The 25028-nt window shown below is 33.6% G+C and overlaps 1 protein-coding gene across 5 annotated transcripts in view; it reads left to right on the top strand.

Annotated features, from left to right (window-relative positions):
- Positions 1 to 24624, top strand: part of LOC106066414 (myosin-IIIb-like) — a 45807-nt gene extending 21183 nt beyond the window's left edge. For 3 of the 5 annotated variants that reach the window (XM_056041911.1, XM_056041927.1, XM_056041938.1), the window contains 25 exons: positions 3835 to 3937; positions 5738 to 5840; positions 8750 to 8897; positions 9664 to 9760; positions 9898 to 10020; positions 11039 to 11147; positions 13857 to 13967; positions 14212 to 14411; positions 14536 to 14601; positions 14716 to 14832; positions 16449 to 16560; positions 16789 to 16844; positions 17825 to 17896; positions 18526 to 18645; positions 19068 to 19153; positions 19247 to 19339; positions 19673 to 19764; positions 20075 to 20284; positions 21231 to 21244; positions 21419 to 21594; positions 22170 to 22259; positions 22464 to 22581; positions 22905 to 22952; positions 23491 to 23556; positions 23870 to 24624. In XM_056041911.1, the coding sequence (XP_055897886.1) occupies positions 3835 to 3937; positions 5738 to 5840; positions 8750 to 8897; positions 9664 to 9760; positions 9898 to 10020; positions 11039 to 11147; positions 13857 to 13967; positions 14212 to 14411; positions 14536 to 14601; positions 14716 to 14832; positions 16449 to 16560; positions 16789 to 16844; positions 17825 to 17896; positions 18526 to 18645; positions 19068 to 19153; positions 19247 to 19339; positions 19673 to 19764; positions 20075 to 20284; positions 21231 to 21244; positions 21419 to 21594; positions 22170 to 22259; positions 22464 to 22581; positions 22905 to 22952; positions 23491 to 23556; positions 23870 to 23974 (2635 nt within the window). In that variant the 3' untranslated portion in view covers positions 23975 to 24624. Of the gene's footprint in view, positions 1 to 3834; positions 3938 to 5737; positions 5841 to 8749; positions 8898 to 9663; positions 9761 to 9897; positions 10021 to 11038; positions 11148 to 13856; positions 13968 to 14211; positions 14412 to 14535; positions 14602 to 14715; positions 14833 to 16448; positions 16561 to 16788; positions 16849 to 17824; positions 17897 to 18525; positions 18646 to 19067; positions 19154 to 19246; positions 19340 to 19672; positions 19765 to 20074; positions 20285 to 21230; positions 21245 to 21418; positions 21595 to 22169; positions 22260 to 22463; positions 22582 to 22904; positions 22953 to 23490; positions 23557 to 23869 lie in introns of all 5 variants that reach the window. The other 2 variants (XM_056041917.1, XM_056041932.1) reach the window with 2 other exon arrangements.
- The last annotated feature ends 404 nt before the right edge of the window (positions 24625 to 25028 follow it).

The raw sequence follows: 25028 nt of genomic DNA, 5'->3' as shown, positions 1-25028 counted from the left end.
GCAGCGAATTTTCTTTTGGTCTCAAATGTGTATCCCGCGGCCTTTGTAAATGACCTCCAGTTGTCTCGTTCTGAGGCTGCATGCAACCAAGTGCTCTCTTCAATGTTAGCTAAGGCAAGTTTACGCCTAAGCTAGTCTTTGAAGTTTGGCACTCTCCAGCAAGCATGACTCGATCAGAAATTGACCTTGTGCGACCATATCCAGCATGTACGCGAAACAGCCTCCGAGAGGTTGAACATCGTAAAAAAGCTAGCTGGAACGAAATGGGGAGCGAAGGCGGGTGTGCTGAGATCACTGTACATGGGTGCAGTTCGTTCTGTATGGATTACAGTCTACCTGTTCAGGTCTGGGCGTCGCAAACGTCTCTAGCAAAGCTAGACGCTGTTCAGAATCAAGCCATCAGACTCATCTGTTGGTACGTGTCGCACAACGTTAATTGCCGCCGGCGAAATTATGGCCAACATGCCGCCGTTGAAGTTGCGCAGAGAGCGAGCCGTCCTGTTAGCTCACGAGAGATACAGGCGGCTAAAGGAGGGATGTCCGCTCAGAAGTCTGGTCGACAACTGGGAGGACAAGAGACATCTCTAAACTGGCCCTGCTTCATCCATGTGGCGCGTGGGCTGGTCAGAGAGATGAATCTACCGGTGGAGCGGGCTGCTCTTTCACCGTCCGGTTCCTTCCCCCCAGCTAAAGCTTTTGGCATCCCGACGCTACAGAAGAGCCTTCTTGACCCAGAGGTGACAAAGCAGTGCGATCCTACACGGCTACTACATGTAGCCAGAGACTATTACTTCATATCTGGCTGGAGTGTCCGCCATCTACACGGACGGATCTGTGCAGACGCTGGAGGGCACTGTGAAAGCTGGGTATGGGGCGGTGGTTCGACTCTCTGGCAATCCCGAAAGTGTGGAGCTGAGTGGACCCTGCCATGGGAAAAGCAGCACGGAAGCTGAACTGGAGGCAATGCTCATAGCATGGAAGTGGGTAGCGGAAAGAGTCGGAAATGTATCCACGGCCTCAGCGGACGTGGTCATTTTCATCGACTCAATCTCTGCCCTCGGTGCCGTTGAAGGGCAGCATGCAGATATTGGTAAGGTAGATGCGTTCCTCGCGGTGGTGGAGCGCCTTCTGCAGCTCAATGTAAATAGTTTTATTCAGTGGGCTCCATCCCATTGTGGTCTGGTCAGTCATCATAGTGATGACTTTTTAGCGAAGTCCGCGGCAGCAGCGAGCACCATAGATGATGAAGCGTTCACTCTCGCGAGTGTACTATCCCTAGCCCACACCCGTTTGTCGGCACATTGGTTCGACAGTTGGGACGCTTCCGATAAGGGCCGAGAGCTACACAGGCAAATGAGTATACCAGACCGAAAAGACGCATGGTGGGAGCTCTACCGTGTGGAACAGGCCTTCCTAGCCCAGTTCAAAGTCTGACACTGTCCAATAGGCGCGTACTTTGGACGGTGGAAAGAGAACTACGACACACGGTGCCGCCATTGCGTCGAGGACGATGAAACAGTAAACCACATTCTTTATGAGTGTCACGTTTTACATGAGGGACGATCGGGACAAGAAAATGAGAGAGAGATAACTGGTCCATGTGCGGCATTAGGGCTGTCCTTGTACGGGGACAAGGCGATCTTAAAACTCACTGCCCGCTTCCTCTCCCGTGCTTTAAGGGAGTAATTCTCAGCATGGTTCGTTACTAATGGGGTTTCTGATTCGATCTTTGAAGCGTTTCCGTGGGGCGCCTCTGTTACGTTGACCATCTTTAAGCTCACCAAAAAAGACTGACTTTGGCATACGTTCGTCTCCCATACGGGATACGTGCCCTGACCAGCGTAACTGTCCATAAGAAATCCCTCTATACTGTCCATACCATCATTCGCAAGGACATCGTTGTAGTGCGGTCTTGCCACCGTATGTCCATGATGGTGCGCAAGCATCTTTGGTGAAAGCGCCTAACTAATCTTAGTTGCTTTCTGTATAGTGTCCATGTCTCAAATCCATATAGAAGGGTTGAGAGAACCACCGCCTGGTAGACATTGATTTTTGTAGGCAGGCGAAGCGATTTTCAGCCTGAAGGCGTCCAAAAGCGCTACTGGCCCTGGCCAGACGGTTATCAACTTCCCTTGAAAGTGAGGCGTCATTTGATACTATACTACCCAGATATGTGAAGTGGTCTACCACGTTAAGGGGCTGTCCATTTACGGTGATCGGTGTGGCTGCGTAGATTTTATTGGATGACTTCTGGAACATGACTTCTGTTTTCCCAAGGTTTATAGATAAACCGAAAGAGGCGGCAGCGTGTGCAAATTCCTTGACCGCGTTCTGGAGATCATGTTCATTATGAGCTAGCAGGGCGCAATCATTTGCATAGAGAAGCTCCGTTAGTATAGTAGACGTCGAAGATTGAACACCTTGCCATCCGAACGAAACTTGATGTAGATGCCTTCGTGCAATCGCTTCTTCATTTGACCCAACATTACGCCAAAGAAGGTTGCGAATAGAGTAGGAGCAAGTACACAGCCCTGCTTCATACCATTTTCTATTGGGAAGTGATCAGACAGGTCACCATTGTATCTGATCTGACCTTTTTGTCCCACGTGAAACTGCTTGAGAATGGATAGGAACGTAGGTGGGCATCCCAGCCTAGCTAAAATCCTCCACAAACCATCACGACTGACCGTGTAGAAAGCCTTGGTGAGGTCAACAAAGGCAGCGTACAGGTTTAGGTTCTTTGCATTTTTCTTGTAATTGTCGCAGAACAAATATCATGTCAGGTGTACCTCTACTGGCCAGGAAGCCACAAAACAGATCTTGCACTAAAGAATGGGTTAATCGGTCGAGCAATAATCGGGCAAAGATCATTCCTGCTACTGACAGAAGTGCAATGCCTCGATAGTTGGAGCAGATAGACTTGTCACACTTTTTGTATGATTACGGAATTCGAAGTTCAGGTGGGACCACGCACTTCTCCCAGCATAGAGAGAACAAGTCTGTTAGCCTCTCGGTTAGGGCGGCACCACCCATTTAAAATATTTCAGCCGGAAGCCCATCAGAGCCAGGTGCTTTTGTGTTTTTTTAATTTATGAATTGCTGTTTCATCTTCCCCAAATGTCGGTGGGTCGTCGGGCTCCTCTCTCATAATTTTCCGATGGACATTTGCCAGCGATTTCTCTTATATGTGCCTTTTATCCCCAAATAGCAGGCTGTAGTGTTCTGTCCAGCGATTTAGTATGTCCGCCTCTTTGTATCAATGTGCTGACTGAACTCTTTGTATCAATGTACTGACTGAACTCTTTGTATCAATGTACTGACTGAACTCTTTGTATCAATGTGCTGACTGGACACTTTGTATCAATGTACTGACTGAACTCTTTGTATCAATGTACTGACTGAACTCTTTGTATCAATGTACTGACTGAACTCTTTGTATCAATGTGCTGACTGAACTCTTTGTATCAATGTACTGACTGAACTCTTTGTATCAATGTGCTGACTGAACTCTTTGTATCAATGTACTGACTGAACTCTTTGTATCAATGTACTGACTGGACACTTTGTATCAATGTACTGACTGAACTCTTTGTATCAATGTACTGACTGAACACTTTGTATCAATGTACTGACTGGACACTTTGTATCAATGTACTGACTGAACTCTTTGTATCAATGTACTGACTGAACTCTTTGTATCAATGTGCTGACTGGACACTTTGTATCAATGTACTGACTGAACTCTTTGTATCAATGTACTGACTGAACTCTTTGTATTAATGTACTGACTGAACTCTTTGTATCAATGTACTGACTGAACTCTTTGTGTTTCAGTGGTGAAAGTGGTGCCGGTAAAACTGAAAGTACCAAACTTCTGATCAAACAAATTGTTGAATTGTGTAAAGGTAATACACAACTAGAGCAACAAATTCTGAAGGTAATGAAAACCTAACCAACATTGTGTCACGAAACATTGGACATTGAAAACTCCTAAATGAAATTAACAAGTACATCCACCCCCCCCACACACACACACACACATCCTGGTAGCAATTTGAGACGATTTCGTGACGTATTCCCGGAGAAAAATCTGGCTACACTCTCTAATCCACTTCCTGACTAATAATATTCTTCTAGATCTAGGTAGAGACTAGGTTTGGGGTAAATCACAACAGTAATAAGATCTGTACGTTTGCCATACCAAGATGATCTAACCTGGAAAACGTTTCAGAAAGCCTGCAATTATTTAAATCAGTGATGCCCAAAATACGGCCCGGCCCGCGAGGTGGTTCCATCCGGCCCGCCGATATGTCGGCACAAATTGTAGAAAATCACCCTACAAAAAGAAAGAAAAGGTTGAAAAATGTATATTTACCTTCGTTAGGGCTTCAATCTTTCTCTAATGGATTGGTACCATGACCTTTAACATTTGTGCATTTATAAAATGGGACCCTGAATGTGGAATCTACCAGAAGTGATAATAAACCAACATATTTGATTTGAAAAGAAAATGTGGCTGTTTTAAATACAAACAATATATAAACAGATTATTAAAATAAAAATATGACGGTATTCTTGATTCGTTCAACTACGCCTAGAGATTGGAATATTCACCTAAAAGAGACAAGAAAATGAGTCAGTGGTGAAACTAGATACAATATTGCTCACATTTTAAGTAGAGAAATGAAGCCTTTCTCTGAAGCTTATTTAAAGATTAACTTCAAATATCCCATTAATTAAGTACTAGATTCACAGGCTTCTATTACAAATAGTTTCAGGTAAATTTCATTTTTGTACTTTTTCGTTCATGTGGCCCGCGACACGAGTGTCGGAAATTAAAATTGGCCCGCAGGTCAAATTAGGTTGGGCATCACTGATTTAAATTATTGTGTGTGTAGGTCTATATTGTGTCTGCGTGTTTACATTGTGATGTATTGCACTAACGTCTTTACCTTCACCTATCCCTTAGTCAGTTGGACCGTTGGGGCACCACACAAGATTTGTCGACCATCTTTCTCCACTCCTGTCTTTTGCCTTGGATAGAACCTCTTTCAGTGGCAGGCCCGTCCATTCTTTTATGTTGTCTTCCCATAGCATTCTCTGTCTGCCTCTTCTTCTTTTTCCTAGTAGGCCTACTGTTCCCTGAAGGAAGGTCTTCGCAAGCCTCGAAGACCTTCTGATATGGCTATAGTTTTAGATTTTGTTTTTTTTACAATAGTTGGCAGGTCATCGTGGGGTCCAATCTCTGTAGTAACCTTGTCTCTAATCTCTTTGTTTGTGATGCGGTCTTTAATTGTGATACCTAGGATCCTTCTTTAGCATCACAATTTCATTGCTAGGATCCACATCTCTAGCTTTGCAGTCAGCGTCCAAGATTCGCAAGCATACAAGAATGTAATCATGACCAGGAGGCGATCAGTCTGACTTTGGTTTCGAGACATTGTCTTTCTATAATGTTTTCAGTTTTGTTAGTGCTTCTGTGGACTGTGTAATTCGGGCCAGTAGTTCGGGTTTGGTTTAAATTGTTCAGAGCTCGAAAAAATCTAAGCCTGTTCTTTCTTGCGCTCCTTAAATATCTGGTCACCTTAACATAGGTAATAATTACTATTAAATTGTGTAGATTTACATAAATAAAATTATGTCACAAAATGTCTCAACCTGTAACACCTTTACGTAGTTTTTATGTAGTAATTGTTTTTGGTAATTAATTCAAAGCTACCATTTTAAACTCTGAAAGGTCAGTCCATTATTAGAAGCTTTTGGAAATGCTCAGACAAATCTTAATGACAACTCAAGTAGATTTGGGAAATATATTCAGTTAAAATTCAATGATGGCCATTGTAAGTAATACTGCCATGTTGGTAAGATTTTTTTAAATTATTTGTTTTTGTAATTTTACATTTCAAAGAAAAATAAAGAAAAGTATTGAATGTCTTTGTGTGTATATGTGTGCGTGCGCGCGCGCAGTTTTGATTTGCTGAACTTGGATTTATAGTAGACACATAGGCCTACTTTGATATAGACCTACTCAATGCTTGGCAACAAAAGATAGCTACAGGCCCTCCTCCCCCGACTACAGGCCCTCCTCCCCCGAAATATTGTTTTGAAGCTAAAACAAAGGAGTAAGTTGCCTTACGTTGATGACATGGGCCCCCTATACCCTGTGACCTTATTAAGTCTAAATCCGGACAGTGGCGTCACTTGGGTGGGTGACTGCCGGTGGTCGGTTTAGGTTCTCTTTCCGCCGTCTACGTTTGTCCACGGTTGAAGATTTCCTTTAGTTAAAAAGGTGTGTTTCGCGGCCATCGCAATAAATCTCCAACTGTCTATGTCAGTTAAAGCAAGCTGGCACCTCTGTTGCGCCGACCACTTTTCAGCTCACCTAAAAGCACTGTCTTTGGCATACGGGATATGTGCCCTGTCCAGTGTAGCTGTCGAACTATAAGCAGTCCCTCTATACTGGTATTTGTAGTGCGGTCTTGCCAACGTATGCCCATAATGGAGTGCAGATATCTTTGGTGAAAACGTTTAAGAAGTCTTCGTTGCTTTCTGTAGAGTACCTATGGATCCGTATAGGAGAGTTGAGAGAACCACGGCTTGGTAGACACTTATTTTTTGTGAGCAGAGGCAATTTATTCCGCTACATTCTCGCTACTAAATGCTCTAGCTTGTTGAGGGGTGTGCCCATTCAATGTGATCTTTTGGGCTGAGTAGATTTTGTTGGGCGACTTCTAAAACATGACTTCAGTTTTCCCAAGGTTTTTTGCTAAGCCAAAGGGTGCGGGGCGGCGTGCACACATTTGTTATCGGCGAGCTGGAGCTCATGTTCTGTGTGAGTAAGTAAGGCGCAATCCTCAGCATAATGGAGCTCTTTTGTTTTAGTTTGGGATAGTTGGCGCCGAAGGTTGAAAACATTACCGTCTGAATGAAACCTGACGTACATGCCTTCGTGCAATCGCTGCTTCAATTGACCTACATTGCGCCAAAGAAGAGAACAGAGCCTGAAGAAGTACACAACTCAGAGCCTGAAGAAGTACACAACTCAGAGCCTGAAGAAGTACACAACTCAGAGCCTGAAGAAGTACACAACTCAGAGCCTGAAGAAATACACAACTCAGAGCCTGAAGAAGTACACAACTCAGAGGCTGAAGAAGTACACAACTCACAGCCTGAAGAAGTACACAACTCAGAGCCTGAAGAAGTACACAACTCAGAGCCTGAAGAAGTACACAACTCAGAGCCTGAAGAAGTACACAACTCAGAGCCTGAAGAAGTACACAACTCAGAGCCTGAAGAAATACACAACTCAGAGCCTGAAGAAGTACACAACTCAGAGGCTGAAGAAGTACACAACTCAGATCCTGAAGAAGTACACAACTCAGAGGCTGAAGAAGTACACAACTCAGAGCCTGAAGAAGTACACAACTCAGAGCCTGAAGAAGTACACAACTCAACTTTATGCTATTTACTTTGGGGAAGTGATCAGATAAGTCACCATTGTGTTTAATTGAACTCCTCAACCCATCATAGACAAATCCATGTATTTACTAAAACTTAATTACACATATATATGTGGTTGAAGTTTTTATCCTTGTACAAGGTATTTACTAAAACTTAATAACACATATATATGTGGTTGAAGTTTTTATCCTTGTACAAGGTATTTACTAAAACTTAATTACACATATATATGTGGTTGAAGTTTTTATCCTTGTACAAGGTATTTACTAAAACTTAATTACACATATATATGTGGTTGAAGTTTTTATCCTTGTACAAGGTATTTACTAAAACTTAATTACACATATATATGTGGTTGAAGTTTTTATCCTTGTACAAGGTATTTACTAAAACTTAATTACACATATATATGTGGTTGAAGTTTTTATCCTTGTACAAGGTATTTACTAAAACTTAATTACACATATATATGTGGTTGAAGTTTTTATCCTTGTACAAGGTATTTACTAAAACTTAATTACACATATATATGTGGTTGAAGTTTTTATCCTTGTACAAGGTATTTACTAAAACTTAATTACACATATATATGTGGTTGAAGTTTTTATCCTTGTACAAGGTATTTACTAAAACTTAATTACACATATATATGTGGTTGAAGTTTTTATCCTTGTACAAGGTATTTACTAAAACTTAATTACACATATATATGTGGTTGAAGTTTTTATCCTTGTACAAGGTATTTACTAAAACTTAATTACACATATATATGTGGTTGAAGTTTTTATCCTTGTACAAGGTATTTACTAAAACTTAATTACACATATATATGTGGTGTAGTTTTTTTTTTTTTTCATTAACATTAAAAGATACAAAGATGCATATATTTTATTTGAAGGCAATATTTGTAATATTCGGTTTGAAGTCAGCTTTAAAACCGAATGTTGATATGATCATCCACACTGCCGTATAGATCTAGATATTACCTTTTCCCATGCTTGAAACTCTTGTCTAGTTTGTTTTGGAGGTAGCCTAAAGGGAGGAAATCTTTTTTCTCTTAGGTATAAGAACCTCATTACTCAAGATCGCCAGAGTTGTCTTTCCAAGACATATCAGGCCGTTATTCAATCAACGACTTTTTCAAAGCATGGGCTTTTATTTCTTTTTTTCCAAGAGAGTCAAAGTAGTTTTTAGGAATGTTTTCATTTGAAAATAATTTCTAAATAGTTTAAAAAGCACTCAATATATTGACGGTCATGTCTAATTGTTTTCTTTCCCATATGCACAGTGGTTGGAGGGAAAATTTCCGAATATTTATTAGAGAAATCTCGTCTCGTTGGACAAGGAGCAGGGGAACAGAACTTTCACATATTCTATTATTTGTTTGGATCGGACATACACAGGAAATATTTATTGAGTGCACCTAGACATTACAAGTACGTTTAATTTAGACATTACACATATGTTCAATCATCAATGTAGACATTACAAGTATGTCCAAGTTTGTCAATCTAGACATAACAAGTATGTTCAATGTAGACATTACAAGTATGTTCAATGTAGACATTACAAGTATGTTTAATATAGACATTGTGAGTATGTTTAATATAGACATTGTGAGTATGTTCAATGTAGACATTACAAGTATGTTCAATGTAGACATTACAAGTATGTTCAATGTAGACATTACAAGTATGTTTAATATAGACATTGTGAGTATGTTCAATGTAGACATTACAAGTATGTTTAATATAGACATTGTGAGTATGTTCAATGTAGACATTACAAGTATGTTCAATGTAGACATTACAAGTATGTTCAATGTAGACATTACAAGTATGTTTAATATAGACATTGTGAGTATGTTCAATGTAGACATTACAAATACGTTAAATATGACACTTTATTAAAACCCTAAATCAAAAAATTTTTTTTTTTACATTTTATTGAATCTTCACATCATTTTGTTTTTCTTTTCCATTCCAGTTGTTTTCTTTTATTTTCCATTCCAGTCGTTTTCTTTTATTTTTTAAAACTAGAAATCAAAATAACTTATTAGGCTTTTTAATATCACATTTCTATTTCACTCCTTAAAAAAAAAAAACACTTTTTTTCTAGTTGGACTAAAAGTAAACCAATTATTGTCAAATTAATACAATTTAAATATTTTTGGCTCAAAAATTCTTTTAAATTCTATTTTAGGTATTTGAATAGTAGCAAATCAACAGATTTAAAGTCTATTCAAGAGCAGTTTGAAACTGTAACAAGTGCAATGGATTCAGTAGGGTTTACCGATGATGTAAGATAGCCATTTCATTTACTGAACATTAGCTTATTTATGTATATAGAACAATCATTCAATGTAAATATCAAAGGAAATAATTGAATTACTTTTTGTTGATATTGATATAACAATAATAGTCCTCTCATTGACAGGAACAAGAGAATGTATTTAGTATTATAGCCAGTATTCTCCATCTTGGCAACATCACATTTACTGTCCAGGAGGATGAGAGTGTTACTGTCACTGAGAAAACCGAAGCCTTACTGATGGCTGCAGTATGTACACAAAATAAAATAATAATCAAATCTAATAATAGCTTTAATACTTAGCACAATATACATTTTCAGGAAATATCTTTACACAAATAATTTATTCAACAAAACACAGAAAGACATGAATTCATGTTTTTCATTTGACTTACACAGTTTTAATCTCCCAATGTAATTTTCTGAAAAATTATTTCCCTTAAATTATTCTTTTGTTTGCTTTGCTGAAAGATTTGGATTTTTTAATTTTGACTTCTAGTGAAGGCCAAGACTACACTCTTAAGTTCAACCTGCTTTTAGGGAAACTTAATTTTTTTTTAAACGTTATTTTTAATGAAAAAAAATTGTATGTGAACATTCAAATCTCTTAAAATGTACATTTATTAAAAATGTAACAGAAATATTTTGAATTGTTTACTTTCATATTTTTGCTAAATATTTTCCTTGACAATTGTACTCCATCATACAAATTTTTTCCATGGTAGCCTATATTAAAAGATTTTTGTTGTCCCGATTTTTTACATTTTTTTTAAATGTATGATTTTATCTTTCTATAGAGATACTGATCATACTACCCTGTATGTTTGCTTCATTCACTTATATGGTAGTGTGGAATGAATCTCTTGACTGAATTGGTTACTTTCATTATTTATAGACTGTCAAATGACACTTTTAAACTGATAGACCCATGGATTATTCAAAAGTTGAAATGCTATTTTCTAAGCTAGCAGTGCAATTAGGTTGAGTCAGAAAACAACACTAATGTCCTGAAATCATCTTCTTGTGTGATGACAATACATCATCTCTTAACAATTAGTGTTAGAAGTGTTTTATTTATTCATTTTAAAAGGGTTTAAATTCTAATAAGTTCATTTGAAATATTATATATATTGAATGCTGTAGTGTATATCTAACTAGGGTGTATTATTATTATAATTAGTAATATTATTAGATAATTCTCTAAATCTTCAATTAGAGATCAAAGGGATATAAGGTTGACATTTATTCCTTTTAATTTTGTGTACAGAGGTTCTTAGAAGTTGACAGTGAAGATTTAAAAGAATCTTTATGTTATACATTTATTCAAACTAAACGAGAAAAACTTAGAAGAAATTATACAAAAGAAATGGCTGAAGGTAAGTCAATACTTTACTTAGATATATTTAGACTCAGACACAATTTACTTATTAATCAAAAGAAATATAACATTTAAAAAATTAACTACTTACTACATTTCAGAAAAGAATAACTAAAATATAAAAAAAACAATATATAATATGCATATCTCTTTTTGTATAGACCCATTGTTTTAAATGACTTAAGTATAAAATACTAATCTCTAGTAGTTTGCTTAAAAAATTAAAATACTTTGGCATTGATGGTCCATTGCACCAGTGGATTAAATATTTTCTGATAGGGAGAGAACAAACTGTAATAATAAATGACTCTAAATCAACACAAATAACAGTAAACTCAGGTGTACCTCAAGAAACAGTCTTAGGTTCACTCCTATTTTTAATTTACATAAATGATTTACCAAATTGCATAAGTTCAGGAACAAAAGTCAGATTATTTGCAGACGATTGCATAATATATAGAACAATAAAAACAACACAAGATACAGAAATTTTACAAAGATAATTAGATGAATTACAGAAATGGGAATCTAATTGGAGTATGTCTTTCCACTCAGAAAAATGTCAGCTATTAATAGTAACAAAAAAACTAAAACAAATTAATTCCACTTATCTTATTCATGGTAAACCAGTAACATAGATTAAAAACGCAAAATACCTAGGTGTTATAATAAATGAAAACTGTCATGGAATCCCCATATTGATGAAACTATCAAAAAATCAAACAAAACATTAGGGTTTGTTAAAAGAAATTTCTATAAATCAAATAAGAACATAAAACTAAAATGTTATTTAACCTTGGTTAGGCCAATAATAGAATATGCATCCTCTGTTTGGGACCCCTCAACTCAAGAAAACATTAAGAAACTGGAACAGACACAAAATAGAGCAGTGAGATTCACAAAAAATGAATATTCACATTTGACTAGAGTAACACCTTGAGTAAAATCACTAAATTTAGAAAGCCTTCAGGATAGAAGACTTAAAAGTTAAGTAGCAATTATACATAAAACACTGAACCATAATCTTCAAATACAAAAGCAAAATTAAAATACTCAGAAAGACACAGAGATAAAGGCACATTCCTTGTTCGATATGCTAGGACAAATTTTACTAATGCTCTTTCTTCCCTAGCACTATTAGAGCATGGAATGGGTTGCCTGAGCTAGCCAGGAAAACCAGGGACTTGGCAAAATTTAGGTCATTTGTTAATATGCATGACTAAATGCATGACGCGTAGGATGTAATCATCTTTTTTGAAGTAATGTCTGTATCATATAAGATAAGATGTTTTCAATTTTAACAGATTGAACCTTTTTATAGGTAATGATTCCCTGTCTGATAAAGCTTTATTACTTCCAGTGCTGTCATTCTATCTAGCTTTCAACTAGGTGTTAACTCAAGTATCCAGCTGATTTGGTTGATAAAAAAATTGTTTTATAGGTAGAGGAAGGCCCAAAAAAGGGTTGACCATAACGTCATGTTGAAAAAGGTATATTAATTAAACATCTTGACCAGATTTAAGAACAGTAGGGACATATGAAAAAAGGAGAGGGGGAGAACATGACTGACATGAGTGTTTAAGTACATGATCAAAGTAAAAAGGTTGCCTATAGCTAATTGAGGGCCTATAGCTAAGTGAGGGCCTTTTTAAATGCTACCCTGCATCAAAAGGGCGCCTGGGTGGAAAGGATTAGGCCAAAGGGTAGCAAAATGAGACTCCTGTGATGGTGCCTAAGAAGTGTAAGAGCATCCTCATTGCAATGTGTGGAGTTGTAAAAAAGCTCCCACAACCTTGCCACAATCCAGGCGCCGTTTCTCAAGGGGCCTTTACATAAATGGCATGGTTAGCCTGGTATAGAAAAGGAAAATAGCAGGGGTCCCAGTGTATGTGGCCTCTGGCCATTAGTCTGACCCCCCACCAGACAGAACAATGTGCCTGTTCCCATTCAGGCTGGTGAGAGGGAGCTGTTGCTGGCCTAGATTTTCAAGAAGACAAAGAAGATCCTCAGGCATTTGATAAATTAATAATGAAACTTGGATTAAGCTCGATCTCTAGCAATCAAAAATTTTTTGGAAGTAATAGCAATAAAAGTTATAATATATCAATTACCAATATGTACTTTTAATGTAAACAAAATAAACACGCCATGAGAATATAATATTAAATAATATGTTACTATCCAGTGAACGCTTTGTCTGTGAACAAATTGCCAGTGAACGAAATATTTGTTGTGTGAACTATTTTTTGTGAACCAATTGTTGGCGAACAAGTTGTCAGTGAACAATATGTCTAGTGGATGAATAGTCTGGTGAATGCATTGTTGGGTGTACAAATTGTCGTGAACAATTAGTCAGTGAACAAAATGTATATGAATGATATGCAGTGTTCCCTACACATTGGATGTAATCTTCTTCTTTGAATGAACATCAGAAGATAAGTCTTGCAGTGTTGCATCGTTGCTACATTTGGCATGCTCCAAACATTTCTGACTTAACTCAGATCTCTCAATTTATCCTGGTCAAAGCCAATCAGTTGCAAGTCTCCACACAAATATCTCCCCTTCAATAGTAAAATTTCATAGTTAAATCAAGCAGAATCTAGCATCTCATGCTTTTGCTCACAGATACTTATATTATTGTCTATCTTATTTGATGCTGTTTAAGTCCAATCCCACCAGTCCTAATGTGTATTTTATTTTGAAACAGATGCAAGAGATGCCATGTCTAAAGCTCTATATGGTCGTTTATTTGGTTGGATTGTAAATAAAATTAATTGTCTTCTGGTACCAGAGAACCAAGCAGCCAACTTAGAAATAGGTAGGTCTAATAGCCTTGAGAACCAAGCAGTCAACTTAGAAATAGGTAGGTCTAATAACAAAGAGACACCTAGGTTGTTATCATCCTCTTTATTGAGGTAACTTTTGTATTATATAAGAGAATACTATAGTAGTTAAAATAAAGCCTTGCAGATTGAAATTTTAATAAGCAATATTTTTTTGCAAAATACTATGTAATAGCTGGGGTTTTTTAAAAATAAAAAACAAAAATTTTCTATTTGCAGGGATTTTAGACATATTTGGTTTTGAAGATTTTACAAAAGATGGTGGTCACAACAGTTTTGAGCAGTTCTGCATCAATTTAGCCAATGAGCAACTTCAATATTTCTTTAATCGTCATGTTTTTTTCTTGGAGCAAGAGGAGTACAGGAAAGAAGGAATAGCATGGACTGAGATTCAATGTGTGGACAACAAACCTTTACTGGTCAGAGTCCAGTTTACACTGAAATAAAAAGCATCAGCATAATTATTGCACATTAGTTTTTAGTAAACATTACTTTTTTAGAGGAACTAATAATTTTTTTTTATTTATTTATTTTTACATTTAGGACTTGTTTTTAGGAAAACCTATTGGCATATTGTCCATACTTGATGAAGAAAATAGATTTCCTGGGGTTTGTCTTTTTTCTTGTTAATTTATTTTATATGAACAATGATTAATAAATATCAATAATATTTTCAAATTATGAATAATCTACTGAAATTAAATATGTAATTATTATTTTCAGGGAACAGACCAGTCATTTGTTAATAAACTCACACAAGTTATGGAAGGAAATGAAAACTTCCTCAAATCACAACAAACCAATAAACCAGTATTTTCAATCAACCATTACGCTGGCAATGTATGTTTTACATGGTTTGAGTTTTATAGCTTCTGAAAATGTTTTTTAAAATGCAAATTCTGCAACATCTGGCTATTTGAGTTAGATTTTTGGGTTATTAGAACGTACTGCATGCATAAAATAAAATTAAAAAAGGATATAACCAACTCTTCTGAAAGTTTAACAAAGTAGATTATAAATATTCTTTGATTACACTATGAAAAATGTTGAACAATTCAGAAATGCATAGATCTAGAAATGTTGGGTAATTATCTGTAAAAAAAAGTATGTAAAAATTTAATTAAATTTATAATGTATGGTACACTCAATATGAAACACAAAATATTATGATTAGGCCTTAATATTAAAAAAAAAAAAAAGCAAAAGGAATGAAATACTTAGAGAGCCCTCCATGGTATGAATATTTTTGTTGTGCTCAGCAGTTTTTAAATTTTCTTTTTCAAATAAAAAATTAGACATTGATTCTTTTGTTTTAAATATTTATTGTAAACAATGACTACAGTAGCACATTATGATTATCAATTGGGAATGGGGTCTGTCCATATAACTGAATATATAATATTATAATGGTCTCTTTCACCAAAAATATCGGGTGTCACATTGTAAATAAACATAATATTGCAGTAAAATATACAGGGAAACAAAGGGTTATATATAGTCGCCCAGTAGTTCTCTAACTGTTGTCTTGGGGTCTTTAAAAAAACTATTGGATCCAAAGAAAGATGAAAATTTTTACAATTAAAATAATTTCTTTGCTAAAAGCAAGTTTATTCAATCAGATAACTTGAATAATAATTAACTCATCCCTTAATACTGTTTTATATGTCTATTATATACTAGATCTATTTTACTTCAAACCTAAACTAAAGGTTTGAAGACATTTTTCATTTAGACATTACTGACTAGCTACTGAGCTCTTTGTGCAAAGACAAACTAAGATCCCAGCCACAGATGAATCCATTCTAATACAGGAGCAGTTTACTGAAATATCTGAAAACGAGGAACTAACCAATGTTCAAACAAGAATACCACAAATTCTGGTTTCAATAACAGATTTGAATTCCTGCATAATGAATCATTGAACAGAAGTTGCTTTGCCACCTTCTTATTTGGTAGAACTCAGATTCGGTGCCATCATTGAGCTCAACCAATGAAAGAAACTGAGTATAGACATTCAGATTTGAGGCTGCAATCTACAAACATTGAGCCAGAAGTCATCGAAATAGACTCATACAATCTCATAACATTTATCCAAGTCATTCTTCTTTTTACATTTTATTTTAAACATAAGTCAAAATTTAAACAAACACTCCTTCAACAAAATGCTTTTTATACATTTGTAAATTATATACTATGCATTTATATAGCCTTTTCACTTGGAAATGGGCAAATTTTGACAATATAAGGAGTCCACAGGTTAAACAAATTTGACAACCTTTGTAGTAGCCTACCACTATTGAGAGAAATAATCTCTGATCATTTACTGCAAGACCACTTAGATACCATACTGTAAAACAAAAAAAAAAAAAGGCACTGATGATAAATGATGTTTAGGTAAATGACCTTTTACTGTAATTCCTATATTGATTGACTACTTCAACTGGTTGTTGTATCAGGTTGTTTACACATGCACCAATTGGCTTGAAAAGAACAGGGACACACTTCCAGAAGATATAACAACATTACTGAGGTCAAGTTCTAACTTGCTCATCAAGACTATTTTTAAAGGTAGTTTTACTTTTAGCATCAGTTACTACATTCAGCATAGCATTAAAATCAGGCAGTTACTCAAGTAGTGTATTTAAATCTGTCTATAACTACTATCTAGTGTACATAAAAAGAAACTTAACTCTTTGGTAGTATGATTACATACAGAATTATTATTTAAATTATATTTAAATTTTACTAGACATACTTAACTGTAGCAATAAAAAAAGACTTTTGTTTACTGACTAGCTTTCATATCAAGAACTGGAAGTCTTGCTCTGCAAGGGAGATACTCCAGGAATCATGTAGGTAAACATGGATGTCAAATCTTTTCATAGTATCAATTATATAATTTTTATTTTAGACTACTAGAGAAAATTTGAGATGAGACATTGATTAGTCCATATGTATACTATCATCTAAGAAAGCTTTAATTGTAACAATGACTTTTAGAAAATTCATAATAACAAAGCTTTTATCAACTCACTCTGTCTGTATGTCTGTCTGGTAACATTTTTATACTCCATTCTTGGATCAAGTTGATACTTTACACTATTATTTTGTATGCCTAACAAAATATGAATCAATAAAAAAAAATTAATCAATTAGTTAATTAATTATTGGTGATTAATTCTTTTGTTAGGTACAGGAAAAGGGAAATACTATTGAGAGATGTGGTTGTATGTGTGAAGTTATTGCCCTTATACATTTTTTTTTCCACAAATCATTTGAAATTTAGCACAATTATTCATAGTTGATCACAATACATGAATCAATTTAAAAAATTAACAAATAAGTTAATCAATTAGGGTAATTCAATTATTTTGTTTTATATAGAAAAAGCTAGCTTATTCATGCAGTATTGCAATATATGGCAGTGATTTTTATGTTTTTCCCCTTATATAGCTTATTTTTTTTATTTGAAATATTTTTGTATACTTTGCTTGTAAATATTATAGGAGATGAATCAAAGGTCAGCTAACCTTTTACTTCAATATCATTTGCTATATTGGTCTACTAGTTTAATAATCAGTCAGTTTGTAGTGTAATTACTAACTTGGATTTCTATTTTGTTTCAATATTAAAATTGTTATTTGTTATTCTGTGAATTGAGTTGAAGAAGTTTAACCCTTGAATCTCTGCTTGTAACTTGTGTGCTGCTGTTCAACAGAGACTAGAATACTCACACATTAATATTCATACATTTTTGTCGTTACTTACTTTATAGTGAAATTATTAATGACAACTTTTGAATAGAAAACTATTTTTTTTTATTTTGCTTTAGAAAGTATTTCAGCAAACTCCGATAGCTATGGACACAACAGCTAACAAACTAACTGTTGGGACACAGTTTAAAGTAAGGCATCAAGTCATTCTTTGCTTCATTGTTGAAATAAAATTCTAAATTATACAGTTTGGTTAAAATACAGAGAATAATGAAGTCTATTTAAGAAAAGATTATAAACTTTTGAATTATAATATTGTTGATTAAAAACATATCTCTGATCAGCTGATATAATTTAAAATAGAAAAGTAAGAGATGAAACAAATATTTGTAGGCAAACTGTTGAGGAGGGCGCAGTGGCTGAGTGGTTAAGCGCTTGGCTTCCAAACCTGTGGATCTGGGTTTGAATCTCAGTGAAGACTGATTTTGAATTTTGGGATTTTAAGGCACCCCTGAGTCCACCCAACTCTCATGGGTACCTGACTTAAGTTGGGAAAGTAAAGGCAGTTGGTCATTGTGCTGGCCACATGACACCCTGCTCATTAACCATTGGCTAAAGAAACAGATCACCTTAACATCATCTGCCCTATAGATCACAAAATCTGAAAGTGGAACTTTACTTTTTTAAACTGTTGATACTAATTGCATGGCTTGTCCTACAATGTCATCTTCATTTCTATGTCACTTTATATTATATATATATATTACATTTTTGGGTAAACTTTGTTTTTTAAAGTTTATTTAATTTTTTGTGTCCGCAGAACTCTTTAAACATATTAATGGAAAGAATGACAGCTTCCAGTCCAATATTTATTAGGTGCTTTAAACCAAATCATGAAAAGTTACCTGAGAGACTTGAGCCAGAATATTTAAGAAACCAAGTTAGTTGAAAGTTAATGTTTCTACATTCTTATAATATTAGTCTACATTGTATTAGCTTGTCAGTTTTTAGAATTAATTATTTCTGCTGAGGAGGAAGGGAAGGATATACCGAAGCAAATGAATTAAATTTATAAATATTACAGAAAATCACAAAACAGAAAAGATAACTGTAATCATTTTTACAACCTTTGTATAGAAAGTATTATAACATATCACAACACACAACAGAGCAAAGTGTCAGTCATCTCTCCTAAGCATTAACACCAATAATCTAATTTTCATTAGAATCAATTTATTTTTAATTTCAATTTATTTAATTTTTTCAATTCATGTTGAGTCTAGTAGAGTTTTGACTTTTAATTAAATGTTGACACTTTTTAAAACATTTTTTGGATAAATAAAAATTTATTTTTTTCTACAGCTCTTGTATACTGGAATGCTACAAACAATAGAAATCCGCCGGCGAGGGTTTGCAGTCCGACCTACATTTAGCCAGTTTATACAAAAGTAATATGGCAATTGATTAACAAAATACCAACATTTATTTATGGCATATAGTATCTTGTTTTTTTGTCTAATAACCAATGAATGTTTTTTCAGGTACAAAATACTATCTGATTATCAGATGAAAGAAACAGTAGATAATTGCATCACAATTCTAAAAAAAAGTTTTCTCAGTGGTTGGTGTATAGGGTATGTAAACAAAACTACTGCATTAATTATATACAAAGTTAAAGTAAAGTTTCCCTTTCACCCAAAGATCCTGAAATTAAAAATCCCTGTCTTCACCAGGATCCTAACCCGTGACTCTCAGTTCAGAAGTCAAGCGCTTTACTGCTCAGCCACCATGCCTTTGCATTAATTAATATAGATTGTATTAAAATAATAATTTAGCATGTATAATATTTTACGTGCTAATAATTTTACATGTTGCCCACAAATTTAACAACGTCTAAGCTATTGGCTATCCTTTGTTTTTCTACTTTGTTTAACTTCTCTTTACACAATTTTTTTTTTGTATTACAGCGAATCAAAAGTTTTTCTGAAGTTCAAACATGTTGAAAAATTGACTCAAATGTTAGATGAACGAATAAAATCAGTAGTTCACATGCAGCGAGGTGAGAATTAGAATTTCTAATTTACCCAGGTAATATACATATTAAAGGCTTCCATACCATTTAAGTTGAGATTAGTGTTAGTTTAAGAAAACCGGATTCTGGTTAGGGCGAGGAAAGATTAGTGTAATCATTAGAGTTAGGAATTAGGTTAAGTGTTTGGGTAAGAGTTAGGGGTAGCTTAGGGTTACCCTGGTGTTTGCAAATAAATCCTTTTTTTCACTTTAACCAGTGCCTAGAAGTTAATGAAAAAAATTCCACAAAATTTGATTCTCAAACTTATAATTCATTTGAAGTATCATTTTACTTTTAGTTGTGCGTGGCTTTGTGCAAAGAGGAAGATACAAGAAAATGAAAGAAAAGATTCTGGCAGCTAAACTAGAGCAAGAAAAAATAGAAGCAATGAAAGCAAACATTTTGCAGGGAAGGTATACAGAGTTACCTCCAAAATCTGTAGCAACTATTTCCAAGACAGACAATAGGAGCGTGTTTGAGGTTGTTGAATTACAAAATGCTAAGTCAGGTAATTAATCATATTTTTAAACACTAGCAAATTATTTTAAAAACAACCCAAAGTGTGTTCTGGAAGAACTCCAGTAGTCTGCTCAAAGTTGATAATGGTTCAGCAAGGTTTTGTTAAATAGTTTCAAATGATGTATGACAGGCTTCAATAATTTTGTTCCCTAAAATGTAACAAATCAACTGTAAAGCAACAAATACTATGTAGTATTAAACATATTAACAAATGACCTGCAACTTTTTTTTTTTACAATACATAGTATTTTGGGTAGTTGATACACCATTTTTTGATCATTGTAGGAATCATTCATTGAGATGTTGGTTAGTTGCCTGGTTTAGTCTAACATTTTAGAGATTATAAAATATGCTACTAAGTATTTAACATATTAAAAACTTTGATAAGAAACCTGATAAAAAAAACTCATACTATAATTTAAAAAAGTATTTTGTCTTGCAACTGGTAAACATGCTTTTAAGTCCTTGGCTGCTTATTAGGTTAAGAATAGATTTGTGCACCATTGTAAACTATATTTCATTTCAACATAGCTATTATTCTTCTTTTCAATAAAATGAAATATGGTAATGTCCAACTTAACAATCCTAATTTATTAATTTTCGATACAATTAACATACCTCTTCATGAATCAAAGCCCAGAAATAACAAACATTAATGTAGGTTAAAAGCTCTTAAAATTTGATATTGAAAATAAACATAAAATGTATACATCTTTGAAAAACATACTTTTTGCATTTAATAAGTTTTAGGGATTTCAAAGTATATTTGCATTTTAAAAGGTTGCACTAATCAACAAATGTTTGGAAATACTTACCTATTAAGTACAAAAATTTTATAGATGTAGGCTACAATATATTCATAGCTCAAGTGTATATGTGTAAGAGTGTATATAATACTAATAGTGAATGTACAGAGTCAATTGTTTATTTCACAGATGAATCGCCAGATGTAAGTTAAATTTGTTTTAAAAAATGGACCAATAAGCATTTAGAGAATTTTAAAACATAATAAAAAATTTAGTTTCTAAGACATGTTTTTTTTTATATATATACCTATAGATTTTATAAAGTGGTAATTAGTATCTTGAACAAATGCAAATGATTGATGTTGACCACAAATTAGGTTGAATTTCTTGACGATATACCAGCTCCACCAACACCTCCAAATTCAGCCAAGTTTGGACCTGCTGACTCAAAACTTTCACTAAAAGAATGGTTTAGAAAAACCCAGATTCATAATGTTAGAGACAATCAAAAAGACAAGTTTCAAGATTGGTTTCATGGAATTATTTCCAGAAGGTAATTATAGCTTTAATAAGCTTTTATTACAGTTAAATATGAACTCAAGAATTTATAATAATACTAGCTAAAACCACACTTTGCTATGGGGGAAAGTATAGTGAGTTTTTTTTTTTTAATAATAATTTGGAATTCTGATCTTCATCATTTTTCAAATTGTATATTATTTATATATTTTTTGTACTTTTTTTTTTTTACCATTATTCTTCATTTAATAATATGGAGTTGTCTCAATATGTCTTTGATTTGTCTCCCAAATAGCTCTTTTTTCTTATTTATATCTACACTTCTTTAGCGCATCAATCTATTTTCTTTTTTTATCCCTACCATTCATAATAAAACATTATTTTGTAGTGATAATATTTTTATACAATAGAAATTTCAAATAAACATAATTAAGGTAATGTACCATCAACCATTTTTGTAGTTGCATTCCATGGCAGTAATAAACAAAAAATGTTTTTATTTTCAAATATGGCATAGAATGCATGGAATGCCTGACCAAGGTTTCATTGATGTATGAGTCTGACAGTAAGCGAGGGCTAGTACAATAATGTTTTAATTGTATTTTATAGAGATGCAGAGAAACTGCTAGCAAATAAACTCATTGGATGTTTTCTAATTCGAGTCAGTGAAAGTCGATTTGGTTACACATTATCTTTCAAGTAAGTGACTAAATTATTTAATGACAATTTCCACAATTATGGTTTTAATGACTTTGTCTTTTTAAAGATTTATTTATTGTTAGTAAAAAAAAAGGTGACTAAGTTACTTCACAAGTAGCAATAATTAACATATTGATCCCCTTATTATAAAATATACTGGTAACAACATGTCCAGTTTTATTGAATGAAATATTCTAATCTTAGGGCTGAAAACAGGTGCCGCCACTATATAATAGAGCAACTCAAAAACAGAAAATTTATTATCATTGGAGAAACAAAAATTCACCGCTCTCTTCATGACTTAGTCTCATTCTATAAAAAGGTATGGAAACTTTTATTTTAATGTTTGTTTTACCTTTTTTTTCTGTTATGTTATCCTTCTCCCATAAAACAATAAAGTCTGTTATTTGTTTCTATATTACAAATATCAATTTAAATTATTTGCCTGTGTAATCAAACACTATACCTGAATTCAGTGCTTTATCATTTTCCTTGAGTTAAATTGATTCCACATTAGAAACATTACCAACTATTTTAATGAATTCATTATTTTGTTTAACTTGTGTTTATCATTAGTTATTGATACTCAAAAACATTAAAGCTGTTTTTAAAACTTGTAGAGCTAGATCTCTTTTTTTCTTCCAGAATAAGCTTTCAAATTGGCCAAATTGTTTGACTGTTCCATGTGGCCAGGTAAGAATTATGACCACTTATTTCTTTTAACAAATATTTGAATTAATTTTTCTAATCCTTGGATCATCCAATGGATAACCGAAGGGCAAATAAGAATTGGTCAGGCTAATATAATATTGATGCAAATTAAATCCAGTTGATGGGAATTATTTAGTACTATTTCTATTCATTTTAAATTAGCGTATAGATTCCATTTCTATCTCAGATGTAATCATCTTCTTTTTTGAAGTAACTGTAATCAATAAGATAAGAAGATATACTGCATAGTAGCTATGCTAATTTGTACCCTTAGCAATCAATCACTAAATGAAATCCAACTTTTTGATGTAAATTCAATATGTAATGATTAATTGATTAATTAAGACCATGGTATGAACATATATTTTGTGTGCTATCATATACTTTGCCTGCTCTTACAATGTTTATTATGTTTAATGCACAATTGTTAGACAAAATTCCTTTTATTACTTTTATTTTAAAATTCTATTTTTATATATTACATTTTTCCATTAATTATATTTTTTTCTTTCATACTCAGAACTCTGGGGAATGTGACTACTCTGATTTGATTGGTTCCCAGACTTATTTTGAAATGGAGAACACTGTGAGAAATTGTTTTCTTTAACCTTTACTTATCTACTCTCTGGAAACAAATGGAAGATGATGATTTGTATATATGTAAAATGTAAATTTATTGAATTAGAAATAATTGTTCCATGTTTGGAACATTGATCTTAGAGTGGAAAATACTTTAATACTTTAGAAGTAAATTTAAAAAATCAAAGGCTATAAACAACTTTTAACCTAAAAATGTTCAGACTCAGTGAAAGCAAAAAAAAAAAGTATTATTGTAACAAGTTTATTTGCCTCTTTATTTTGTTTTTGTTCAGACAAATATTTGACCTTCCACTCCCCAGCCTCCTCAAGTTCCTCCAAGAAGTTACACTGCAAAAAATAATTCCTCCAGGATAAACAATACAGCTAGTCATCAACTACCAGCTACAACCAGAAAATTGAATTAAATGAAACTAATTAGTCTATCTGTTTATTAGATATTTAATTAAACTGAACTGATTAATCTATCTGTTTATTAGATATTTAATTAAACTGAACTGATTAGCCTATCTGTTTATTAGATATTTAATTAAACTAAACTGATTAGTCTATCTGTTTATTAGATATTTAATTTTGAATCAATGCTTATTTCAAGAAAAAAGTTCATCTTGGAAACATGGAATGTTTTATATGGAATGTTTTATCATATATTGGAAAATAAAATGTCAATGAAAGAGCTTTGCAGTTTAATTGATTGATTTAGAATTCACCAAAAAGTTTTTGATTTTAAATTTTTCTGGCCTAACTGAAATTCTTTCAACTTTCCCAAATCAACTGAGGTGCCTCAGATGTTCTATACAGACCAATTTCTACCTGTCCAAAGTCTCATCCACTTAAGTGTTTTGATCTTTCCATCACTTATTATCTCATTCTATCTCTAATGATATTACATTTTGTAAAATGACCTTTCTTTATATGAGAAACCTGGCATTACATACATTTATTTTCTATTTTGTATGCTATGATATTAATGTTCAATTTATATATAAAGTGTTATTTTGTTCATAGAAACCATTGTGATTACTAAGATATGACAATAAAAGACTTCTGTACATTTTGCTCTGTACATTTTGCATCTTTAAAATCTTTTCATTCAAAGTGTTGAATGGGCAAATTTTACAAATATTTTTCTGTGGAAATCTCTGGCTGACTTCACCAGCCATTATTGAAGTATTTCTATAGCAATAATTGGGTATTTTTATATTTAAACATTTTTTTAGGTAATGTTTGGCAATTAAAAAAAAATAAATTAAAAAAATAATTGGATGAAAACATAGATAGCGTCATTGACTCACAGTTCTTCTGATTTTGAATAGTTACTAAATGTAGTGAATAATGCTTATAGGCCTACAATGTTGCTACTCAACCGGATTAATTACAAGAATATCTCTGATTATAAAAATTTCATTTAAATGGTTAAAGAATTTGTATCTTTGGACTGAAGTAATGATGTAGCAAGGC

This window comes from Biomphalaria glabrata, chromosome 1 (genome assembly GCF_947242115.1).
Source record: "Biomphalaria glabrata chromosome 1, xgBioGlab47.1, whole genome shotgun sequence".
Lineage (NCBI taxonomy): Eukaryota > Metazoa > Mollusca > Gastropoda > Planorbidae > Biomphalaria > Biomphalaria glabrata.
Note: the sequence above shows the minus strand (reverse complement) of the source record. Positions and strands in the feature narration are given on the sequence as shown.